The 12,056-nt window shown below is 41.3% G+C and overlaps 1 protein-coding gene across 2 annotated transcripts; it reads right to left on the reverse strand.

Moving 5' to 3' along the window:
* Positions 1-641: 641 nt before the first annotated feature.
* Positions 642-11,372, reverse strand: ARFRP1 (ADP-ribosylation factor related protein 1). Of its 2 annotated transcripts, XM_009706914.1 has the most exons (8): positions 11,326-11,372; positions 10,691-10,793; positions 10,216-10,303; positions 9,646-9,728; positions 9,087-9,168; positions 8,533-8,603; positions 2,344-2,444; positions 642-833 (listed from the first exon to the last, which is right to left on the reverse strand). In XM_009706914.1, the coding sequence occupies exons 1-8, from the start codon at positions 11,370-11,372 to the stop codon at positions 746-748; spliced, it is 663 nt and encodes a 220-aa protein (XP_009705216.1). In that variant the 3' UTR covers positions 642-745. The 2 variants fall into 2 exon arrangements, with proteins under 2 accessions (XP_009705216.1, XP_009705217.1); XM_009706915.1 differs by lacking the exon at positions 11,326-11,372 and having other exon boundaries at positions 10,691-10,802.
* Between the last annotated feature and the right edge of the window lie 684 nt (positions 11,373-12,056).

Here is a 12,056-nt window from a genome sequence, read left to right on the forward strand (position 1 = left end):
ATCACAGAGAGGGCCTCAATTCATTCCAGTTACAGAAAATACCAATTATTCTTATGATTAAAGAGAATGCACAACAGAGAGATCGGCAGTCAAAGCAAGGCAGTGCTTCTGGAGCTCATGTCCTGTTAAGAATACCCATTTCAAACAGTGTACCATTGTGCAGTTGCTGGCTTCCATATCTGCATTTACCACAGGTAAAAGTTATGAATCAACATGCCGACTGAAAACCGAGTTATTATCAACGCTGTCTCTCCCCATTATACAAACAGCAGCATAACAGGGCCAGTAAGACCACCTACAGTAACCACGGGGCTGGAGCAGCAAGGTGTCTTCTCAGTTCGAAGGGTCAGCCATTCCCCAGGCTTTCCCTCCCCTTTCATATTCACCTAGACAGTTCCTTCAGCAGTTCCTTCATGTCACTGGCCTCTAGCCTGTTAGACTTACAAATCAAGAATCACAAAGTAATACAGTAGAAAATTAAGTCCTTCGCATCTGCAACAATGTGTAGGTTGCCACTCGGTCTATGCTCTCAGGCCGAGGACTTAATACTTAATGTAAGAGATTCCCACCCCCCACCCAGTTGGAATCCTTTGCTCAAGTTTTTTTTAGACACAGAAAGAGAATGTTTGTCTCCAAACTTAGGAAAGAATCAGGTGTAATAGGAATCCAGTGGACCACCTTCTTTAAAGGGAACACAAAACTGTGTGGAAAAAGACTGTCCATTCCTTGGCTGACTCGGAATTTCCTACGTGATGTCCTTCTTTCTTGGGGGCCGGTGAATATTCCTCACCACGCACTTCACCATCCATTCAATTCCCTCGTTCACTCCTTTGCTAAGGAAATAAGATAAGTAGACAAGATTCAAAAAAAATTTTTAAAAAGAATCAACAACCAACCAAGAACAAAACCATGGCTCATGTAGTCCCAGACTGAGTCCTTACAACAGCAAGTGAAGGTTCTGCCCTGCAGTTACCTAACGGCATCACTATGTTAGTTTCTCATACATGCAAACAATGGGGATCTGATTTAACTCAGCATGTAAACTTTCTGGTGTCTGTACAAGTCTACATCCAATTTAGTTAGTCATCAACTCTGTGGAAACCTTGGGATGAACAAGCATCGAACCACTTCACAGCTGGTTTGAGGTTATTTTGCTACAAGCCTCATGCTAGTTGTATCAGATCTTCCAATCCTGGCTCCAACTTTCTGTATTCATCTGTGCTGGGCCTGCCAGGCAAGTCACCAATTCACTGGTCTGCACAGCTTCCCAGCCAGGACTTCCACAATTTATTTATTTTTTTTAGTGCAAACTCAAACTGAAATTTTGAAAGGAAATTCCACACAGATCAAAACTAGAAGTGTTTTGTACAAACCCACAACAATTGAAAAGGTTGTATTTCATAAGATCATTATCTAATACTTCTCTTCCAGTCAGTGCTTAACCATTGTTCTCGTTCTTGTGGTCATTCATCTGCTTAATGGCATTTGATTCTTAGCAATGCAAACAACAGATTTTTTTTCCTCATGGTTTAAGAAGCTTTGCTTATCCTTTGCAGTAGCTTGTATAATAATACAGATTTCTTGCTAAATTAAAAGAAGAAATCTCAAAGCTCTGGACTCAGTACAGGAGTATTTCTAGCCATCTGGAACAGTACTTTGGACTTCTGCCAAATAGCACTTTTCACTCAAAGAACAGAGAGAGTAACCAAAGTATTGCAAGACTCAATGTGCAATAGTGCCTCTAAGATATTAAAAATCTAATGGGTTGGTCAAGGTCGTGGCGTGCAGCTGTGTCGGCCTCAAGAAGAATCACAGTCTTTCAAATTTTGGTCTGTTCTAGTCATTGTATCCTAAACCACAGGCATCCCCAGTGTAAGAACACTCTTGGAGATTGTTGTGTTATCTATGTAACAAAGCCCATCTGCATGCCAAAAATAGGAAAGCAAGAGCATAATTACACTGCCAACAACGGAACACCACGCATTTCTCTGGCAGTATCATAAACAGCTATATTTTCAACTGACTTTTACAGAAAAGCCAGGAGCTGCAGCAAGCCAACGACTGCAAAGGTTATTGTGTAGGGAGAAGGGATGATGAAGGACAAGAATCAAGAGCTCCATATGCCCCCAAGTCCCATTGCTCTCAGCCAGTAGCACATTTTCATCGTGTTTCATGAAGTTACTGACCTGGTGCAAGCCTAAGGTTCACAAACAGGTATCTGTCACTGATGGGAAGGAAGCGCAGCTCCCTTTCCGGCGTTACTAAATCCTATAGTACTGTTCTGCTTGTGTGACACCCTGCAGCTGTTCAGTTAACCAAAACACCATCCATTCTCATACTTACCCAGTAAGAGCAGAGCAGGCTTGTGTCAGGCAGTCTCTCTTCCCAATTTTGTTAATGCAGTCACTAAATGCTGTCTTGATGTCAGGTATCGACAGACAAGTCTGCAAGTGAAACCAAAGAAGAGCTTGCTTTCCATGCAAGAAGAGATGTTGACCTTCTTCCAAAAGGAATCCTACTTCTCCAGTTCTGCTTCAGTCAGGATGGCACAATGCTGTTAGGTTAAACCCCCTCACCCACCAACACAGCAAATTCACTTCTTTACGTTCCCCCCAAAATGAAGATAATAATTTTTCACCAAAGACAATGCTATTTTCAGACAGTATACACACACTGCCACACCTCCCCACTCCTCAAGATGCACACTTGTAAGCAAATGAAGTAATGAAAACAAGCACAACCCGCACACCCTCGGGATACTCCTTCCAACCTGCCCCAATCACGACACACAGGTTCTGTCTACCAGAACACTACAAAAGCCTATCTATTTACAAAGCCTTTGGAAACCCTGTACCTGCCAGAATCCCAGACAGGCCAGTTCCTGTAGCTGACTCTTTGCCAACAGCCTGGATCATGTCTCCCTACATGCGCACCCTCAGAAAAAGGCTTGGACGGGATTTTTCCGAAGTTCTCGGCGCATCCCTTGACATTAAAGGCATGGCCACCCTGGACTTGTTTGTTTGCATTTCGCATGCAGGAGAAAATGCTGACAGCACTGAATGCAGCACATTTTCTGATGCCTAGTGTCACGTTGTTCTTGACCACCGCCAGGTCTTGCACTTCTGTAAGGCTGCTAGGAGATTGCTGGGAAGTGGTTTTAAAACACACTAATGCATACCCTGCCCCTCCCCAATAAACCAGTGGATTACTTTCCTGACATAAATCGCAGTGTTATCACAAAATTTTTATTCTTAGAGTTACAAACACAACACAAGCAAACCTGCCCTACTGAGGTCTAGACTTGCATCTTCCTCCCTGAACACAGGAAGCAGGTACAAGAAAAGTCACCAGCCTTTAAATCCTTTTCTGATCTCGGTGCTCACTTTTTCCTCAAAAGCCTTGGACAAGCCATTTAAACACTTTAGCTGGCCACAAGCCCAGCATTCTTCCTCTCTCTGCAAAGACATTTTGGACCTTCGGTGAGGCTCAAATACATGTTTGGGGCAAGCATCTACTCAAATGCCAAATCAGTCCCTTGTGAGTCTTAAGGACTAGTCCAAGTGGATGTACCCTTTGAAGGAACAGACCACCTGCGAACAGGAATTCAGTCTTCTACAAGTCTGGGCCTTAACTTAGAAGAAAGACAGAAATTAATGATACCAGCTATCCATTCTGCAAAATACTTGTTCTGGAGAAATTAAATACAGGAAACTACTGTGGGGATGACCATATGACAAATAAGCAGGTTTCAGTGCTTATAAATACAAAGAGTTCTTAAGAAATGGCTTGACAGGAGTTTAATGACACCCAATTCACCCAGTGCCCTTGAATCCAGACTTGTGATTTTACACTGTGAAGGGCCTAGAATCCATTACTTGTGCAACTTCTGATGACTGTACTTTCTTATGACCTAAGCTGCATTTCAAACTTGCAGTTTCAATCAGTGCACCAGAAACTGTATCCTCCTTCATTGCACCAAAGCCCTAACAACTTACTTCAGGATTTCTGCCAAATTAAAAACCTGCAATTCATAAAGGTCAGCTGTCACCCACAGGATAAATAGTTAAATAAGTTTAAAAAAAAAATCAAATACTAACTTTAGAGGGAGTCAGAGTGGACTTGGGAGTTGGGAGTTCATACCAGTAGGTCTGGAAGATGGGCAAGAGATTACTACCAAACAACCATTCTCTACAAGTTTGTAAAAGACGCTACTTTAGTTTTGGTATGACATTCACTGCCAAATAAGAAAGGCAGGTCCAACTGCCTCTTGATTTAAGCCAAAGCTCCAGACAAGCCAATTACCCAACAACTGGGAAGGAAGAAGAGCTGCGTGTCAGTAATTTGAGCTATTTTTCAAGTCATTACTTTCTTCCAGTAAATGAGACTTGACAGAAGGAAGGTTAAATCCCAAGGCAGCTGAAACTGAGTGAATGTTTCTTGAAATATAGTTCAAGGTTAGCAGAGTTTAATATCATAGTATAATAATTTCTCCTTTTCTGAATGAGAATATATTTTTTAATCTTTTAAAAATAAATCTGAGAAAGTGTTGAAGGTAGGAAATAACAGCACAGAGCATAGTCATGCTGTCCTTTATTTCTACTTGCACAGGCCTGTGCAAAGCAATTTGGCAACGGACTTCCCAAAAACCGCCAGCAGACCAGCACACCTGCGCATATCCAGCAGCAGAGAGAATCCATCTCCTTCACCTTGTCCATCTTTGAGGCCTTTGAGAAGTCCACTTTTCCCAGTGCAGCTTACAACCGCTGTAGCTGTTTGTTCCCCCACCTTAATCCCTTATAATCACTCCCCTTTCTCACCCTCTGGTATAACTGTGGCCTGCCCTAACTTCCACAAAGCTGTCCAGCCATTGGTCCCCACAGAAATCTGTATCAGAAGGAGTTTTGCTTCTGAGGAGACTTTGCACCATTTACATTGTTTATAGTAGGATGTCACGACATCACAACACTACACCTGTTTTGAGGAATGTCTTTTTCCCCTTGCGATGAAGTAAAGTAACACAGCAGAGGGGATACCACCACTGAACTATCAATTCAGAGACGCCCTGTTTTAGCATTCAAGGGAAAGCCGTGAACTGGAATGTCATGGATGAAGCAGATTACCCATCAGGAGTATTTGAGTTTCTCATGCTCGGGAGAAAATGTCAGCTGCAGCTTCTAAGTTCCCCTCTTTTCCACCTCCCTCTCTACATTACAAAGTATTTGTTTCCAGATGTGTTTTGTTTCTCAACTGAAACCACATAAACCAAGAGCAAACTAAGGAAGCTGGATCTGTGATCACATGAACAGTGTACCACTCCAATAACAAAATTCACAGATGACCTTTCTGGAGTGATGTTATCTACTACACATTTCAGAGGAAACCCACACAACTTGATGAATCATATTTCTACCTCAACTTGCAAAAGAATGCACCATAAACCATCTTTGCATGAAAGCTCTTCAAGGCATAGTCTGGCCAGGACTGACCTGCCTGCACAACCAAATTCCTTTTATGAAGGGTTCAGAACAGTACCACTCAAATTCAGACTCAGGAATGGTACACCTAGAAATATATCAAGCAGCAAGGCTCCATTTCTGGAGTCACCTGCAGAAATGCATGAGTGGCTGTTTTAGGCAAAAAACGTTTTCTAGCAACTGTGTAGAAAATAGATAACACTATGAGTCTTCAAACATATGCTGCTACTCACCATGATTCCCCCCATTTTCCAAAGACATGAGGAGGCTTTCCAACATTTTGGAGATTTCAAATTAAATTGCCAAAATTTATCATAAGATCAGGAAGGCAAAACTTCCTCCCAAAGACATCATACAACACCTGATTATTTTCATATGCTATTTTTTCTGCTCAGTCTTTCCAGTATTTTTAGTAGTGTTCCAAAATTAGCCATTCTTTCCTCACATTTTAACAGCTCATTGTACAGCTCAGAAATGTATAGCTTTTATAAACCTTTAAACAGCTGCATTCACATTAAAACGGCAAAAATAAATTCTTATTTCACAGCTTTTTCTACAGCAAACAGTATGTAAGCAAAACTGCCTAATATTTTCAAAAGTGGCATTCTGACTTGAAAGGAGTCCATGTGAATTATTACATATTGGACATTTAATTCCCCTACAAAGCAACAGTTCCTCTAAAAACCAAAACAAACTCAGTCCCACAACACACATTTGACCCAGTCTTTTAATTACAAAATGATCCAGTTTTGAAGGCCCTGCTAAACACAGAGCATTCTCCTGGTACAAAAAAGAAAATCATATACAGTATTGTCACAATATTAGAATTGGTATTTTGCAGTCTATGACCATATTTCATCTCCTGATATGGCCAAACACCACTCATGATTGGCAGTGCTGAGCAGATGCAATTTACCCTAGGGCAGCAGTGCTTATTAACAGCAAAATTCTCTTCTACAAGGAATTTAGCACCAGGGCCAAAAAATTCTTACACTTTATGCAATTTCAGGCATTGAGTCAGAACATTTGTTAGCTTATTGTGAGGAGTGTAAACTGAAAAAAAAATAAATCAATCTGTCAGAAGTACTACTTCTGACATATTTCACCACAAGTCTTCTGCTTGCCTTTAAGATGTATCATCATAAATTATCTTTCATCCGCAAATACCAGCAAAGTTAAGATACCACTTATCCTCCCTTATTATGATCCATATTAATGACAGAAGGATGCCAGTAAGAATTCCCCACTACAATTATATGTCTGGAGATCCAGAGCAGAAAAATCTCTACCAACAATAATCCTGTAATGTTCAATTTTCTTCCAGAGTCTTTAGTTCTGCTAGATCGGTGGAAGAGAAACAGGCCTTCTAGTTTTCTAAACCTTGCTTAAGTGAACCTGAATAATTACTGAAAAAATAAGCTCTAGTCCCTTTAACATTTTGTTAGCACTGATGTCTCTTTGTTCTGTGTCCATATCCAAGATCACACTCTAGGAGTAGACCTCTAAATATACCATCTAGGTATTTCTTAAAAATAGGTATACCTTCAGTCATTATAGTTTCGCTCATCTCTTGTCACAGTTCTACGACTGCATAAAGGCGCTAAATCTGTGGACTGGTCTTGGACCCTCCAGAAGGGGCAAGGAGTCAGTCATAGTTTTTGTCTTGAGAGCCTGTTCCAAATTCCTCGTTCTAGTCGCATAAAGTCCACTTGTTTAATCATTTTTCTTCAGTCTGGCGAGGGTGCCAGAAGAGCTGGCATTTACAGCATGCCCGTAACAAAATATGCATATACAGCCATAATGAAAACTGGAACAGTTTCCCAGATCACTGCATATAATTTATTTCTCAACAGCTAAAGGCAAGAGTGCAGACTGCTCCCTGCTGTAAAGCTGTAGTGTTGCAAGAAAATATGAGAGTTAATATTCTGGTTTCCACACAGAAAAGAGAGTCAGTTTCCCCACATACCAGAGAGCACAGTAAAGTCAGTACCATAAATCAGGAGTTCCGTCTCAATCTCACATGGTCTTTTAAGTTGAACTAAATTTCTTTTATTTCTATGACTAGATAATCTTACGATCATCCAAAAAAATCTGTTGTGTTGTACACGTGAAGGGTAACCAACTCCTCCTTTAAAGCCAAAGTGATTTCTATGGAAGTCTCAAGTATTTCCCACAAGAACACACATTGAGACAGGTGTAAAGTCCAAGGGAAGAAGCTGGGAACACTTGCACCCTTTGAAACAGATTCGGATCACAGCTGCCCGGGCTGGAACTCCAAATTTTACTGAAAGTTTCTGGCTCCATCTAGAGATTAATCACTCGAACTGCAGCGCTGGAATTCCAGGTACAATGCATGGAAAGGAGGAGGTAAACATGGAAAATACCACGACCACTTTAGGCACTCTCTTCCCTTTTTTCCATGCCAGGGGAGATTAGGACTGCCCTGGATGCGTCACCTAAACAGTCAGACTGTAGTGCCCACTAACTCGTTAAATACAAACCAAGAGTTTTGCAGTTCTGGATATGCTAGAAAGAATTCAAATTATACTGTCAAGAAAAGGCATTCCTTGCCATTCACTGCTGTCATTGATGGAATGCTCTAGGACAAACAATGTTTCATTGAGCAGATCTTATCTGGTTACGGGAAAAGGATGACATTGCTTCACATACATTTGTTGTGCTGTTCCCAGGTAAGAGCAGAGCAGCATAAACAAAGTGCACTAAACGTTTTTTTTTCTGAATAAACAGGAAAAAACAGTATCAAGACACCAAGTCACGGTACAAGAAAGACCTACCATAGCCATGCAGTCTGTTCTGTTTATCTAAAAAGCTTAAAACAGCCAAGATGGGCATGTCTGTAGTAAGCTCATTTATGCCACTGGAAAAGGGTTGGAAGAGAAAGGAAAAAATTAAAACTAAATTCAAAGCAATTCTTTCCAGCAGTGGGAAAATGCCATAGGATCAGTCCAGGAATGTGAAACAAATTTAACATGAATGCAGAGCTCACCGTTCCAAGGCTTATTTGCTCACTTAAGAAATACATTTGCAATCATCTTACCTCTACATCCTGCTTGTTAGCTAACACCAGAATGGGAACCCCTTCCAGGGCTTCGCTGGTAATCATCTTCTCTATAAAGCACAGAAACAAAACCAGAGGTTTAGCCAGATAAAGTTGTGCAAATGCCTGACCCAGACTACCTGGACATAGAGATGAAGCAAGAGGCTCCTTGCATTTCAGTTTCATAAGATAAAACCTTTCAGGTCTATTTTCTTCACAGAATTTTTTTCCAGATCAAACTCAAAACTTTATTTTGAACAACAAGCATGTTACTGAGAATTAATGAGGTGATAAATATAGAATAAGGAATTAAAATTTCAAAGTCATTAGCATAAGCACAAAAAGAGAATCAAGGGCCTTATAGGCAACAAAAGTGAGTCCTGTGTTACAGACAAGAGAGACTTCAACAAAAAAAGCGCAAAAGCATTACAGATGTGTCATCAACAGGCCACACAGCTTACTTCAAGGACACAGGAACAGACCTGACAGTAGTGAGAGAACTGTGCCACAATACACCATGAAATCACAGTACAGGTGAAACACAATGTACTCACCAAAAGCTCTTTTAGATTCTGAAAGCCTCTCCTCATCAGTGGAGTCAATAACATAGATCACTCCATGAGATTCAGCATAATACTGAAAGAACAACACAGATATTAGTGTATCTGTCCGCTAGGACCATTTGTTCCTCTTCCACGTGTATCAAAATTTTACCAAATTAAAAAAAATTCAGGAAGAGATCAACCAGTTAGAGCCAGCTGTTTCCACAGTACACATCTGGAGAGAAGAATGGTGGCACACAGAATGCATTGCCTGTTCTGTTTGCAGGCCTACGGAATACAACGGGTGAAAAAGCTTATCTGTCCCCCCAAAAAGCTCATCTCTACTGGCACAGCCCTCCGATATGGGTTGGTATTTGCTGTCTGTAAACAATAATGCAAATATTAAGTATTATCTTTGCTAATCTTGCACAGATAGAGTTGAAACTCTGGAAAAGTGTTGATGCTAAATACTAGAGTTGCCAATAAGCCTATATGATTACTAAATGACCATACTGCTTCAATTCTAAAAGAGACAAAAATGTTTCTGAAAGAAAACAAATACATCTCCAACCTTGTCCCAAAGAGACTGTAGTTCCTCCTGTCCGCCAAGATCCCAGAACATTAGCCGAGTTTTGCCAACATCTATAGTACCAACTAGAGGGAAAGAAGAAAAGATGATCCAATGAAAACTAAAGGTGCTCTCTAAAGCACAAACACCTGCACACACCCCCAAGAAATCTGGGGTAGAACACTCTTCTAGAGGAACAAATCACATGCAGTGGCTACCTTCAACAACAGAACAGTATCTTCACAAAGAGTGACCACTAATATCAGACAGAGTCATATCAGTGCAAATAATAGCAGAAGCAGGCCAACGGATGAACTCTAGTGAAATTTAGCTTAACCTCAGAGCATAGCACTGAAATGGGATACTTGTTTTTTAAGACTTCAGGGTTTTTTTTCCTTATAAGCTAAGAAAGCTTATTTTATCCTCTTAGGAATAGACAGGAAGAGCTGGGAGATACAATCTCTGCTTCCAGGAACTATTCTGCCCTTGTCAGTTCTTAAATATTTCAAAGAAGAACGAACTGTTGTCTAACTGTGGAGGAAAACTGAAAAAATTCCAAACATATTTACTTACTGTTTAAGCCTACAGTGGTTGTGATTTTGGACAAACTCATCCCTTTGTAGTTCTTGTTAAATCGAGTTTTAGTTTGTTCAAGGAAGGTCTGAGAAGGAATAAGAAAAAGTATTTACTCTCAAATATTTTACGGGCTGGGGTAATCCTAACCTAAAGCCTTTTCACTTCTGCAGAATCCTGCTCCAACAGGTAATGCCCTACCGAACCTTGGAACAAACCACTCTTCTTGTCCCCTATTTTAGCAAGGAAAGAAGGGATCACAGGTGATTACGGGATTACTAAAGCCTCAGCTACATCCGTGAAAGCTTATGCTAAATTTAAGTAAGAGGGAAAAGTTGATTCTTTGCTGTGACATCACTAAAATAACTCATGATACAGCTCAAGAAAGACTGACCTGTCTGTTCAAAGTTTTATCTTTGGAGGATGTTTATAATTGCATGTGCCCTCCACGCAATTGGTAATAAACAGCACTTACAGTTTTACCAGCATTGTCCAAACCAAGGATCAAGACGCAGTACTCATCCCTCTGGAACATGTATTTATAGAGTCCGGACAGCAGAGTATACATCCTGCTCCTGCAACACGTACCAGGAAATCATTAACAAACAGGTCATTTCCAAAAGTTCCACAACGCAAGTTTTTCCCAACACGACATACATAAATGACGTTATTCTTTTATCAGTAACTGTAATATTTAGGCAATCTCAGGACAAATCGCGGATCCAAGAGAGATGATACAAATAGCTCAAGGCTAAATTTTGAAATGCATCCAAGTGAGGGATTATCTCCCAAAGAGCTTAACTTCTGTTTCTGCACACAGTGCCCAGCATCCACTGCAAACTCAACCCTCATTTGAAAAACTACCCTGTCTGCTTTGGGGCTTAAAGGAGAGCTAAAGAAGAGCTTGAACATCTTTTGCGGTACATGTAAGACTCATAGAAAATTAAGTCACCTATTCTGTGTATTTGTATGAAGTTATTTTGAACAAGAATGTATAGGCCAGTCCCCCACCTCTTTGTTCCAAATCCATATAACAGTTATCTCATTATGGGATCTTTAATGGTTGAACTGACTGCAGTCTATCTTGAAGGCATATAAACTCCTCTACTTATCTTAAGCCCTATCCAGCAACAATCTTCTGTTATGGTATCCACCATACAAGTATTTTGTCATCTTACAATGCCAGGAAGACAAGACAGGTAAGTTAACTAGCCAAAAGCACAAGACTAAGAATCAGACAAAGTGACACCAACACCTGCGGAACCCCACACTTTTTTTGCTGTTGGATTTGCACAAACAAGGCAGAGACGATTTGCTAAGATGCAGGAAGTATTGGTACCAAGCGCGACAGCTGACTCACATAACATTGCAACAACTCTTCTGTTTAAATACAGACAAAGGGAACCTCAAGGCAAAGACTTTGAGAGGCCACTGTCTTTCAGCAAGTGTGCAGATAAATAATCACTTTGAAGTCAAACAACACTACCTAAAGGAAAAAAGAAAAGGGTTCCAGACCAGAAGTAAGGCATTTCTCAGGCTGAGGCACTCAGCATGAGGACAGGGCACCTCAGGGTGCAGGGGCTTTACCCACCACCGGTACCCGCCGAGCGAGCGGGGCGCTTCACCTCCAGCTGTGCAAGAGGCGCAGGCTCACGCCGTCCCCCGGGAAGGCATCGAGGCCGCAGGCTGGGGACAAAACCCCCGGCCCGCTCCCCTTTCGGGCCAGCAAGTGATCCTAGGCGTGCCCAACTACCGGTCCGCTCCCCCTAGACCCGGGAGATCCCTCGCCCTGCTCCTTCCCCTTCCACAGCCTGACAAGGGAGAAGGGGGAAACCGACCCT

Source organism: Cariama cristata, unplaced genomic scaffold, assembly GCF_000690535.1.
Source record: "Cariama cristata isolate BGI_N322 unplaced genomic scaffold, ASM69053v1 scaffold4559, whole genome shotgun sequence".
NCBI lineage: Eukaryota > Metazoa > Chordata > Aves > Cariamiformes > Cariamidae > Cariama > Cariama cristata.

Coding starts and splice junctions, on each gene's coding strand:
- ARFRP1 (XM_009706914.1), bottom strand. CDS start 11,372: ATGGTGGATACCATAACAGAAGATTGTTGCTGGATAGGGCTTAAGAT. Junction 10,794..11,325: donor TGCTGGATAGGGCTTAAGAT/AAGTAGAGGAGT, acceptor TGGTACGTGTTG/CAGGAGCAGGATGTATACTC. Junction 10,304..10,690: donor TGGACAATGCTGGTAAAACT/GTAAGTGCTGTT, acceptor ATTCCTTCTCAG/ACCTTCCTTGAACAAACTAA.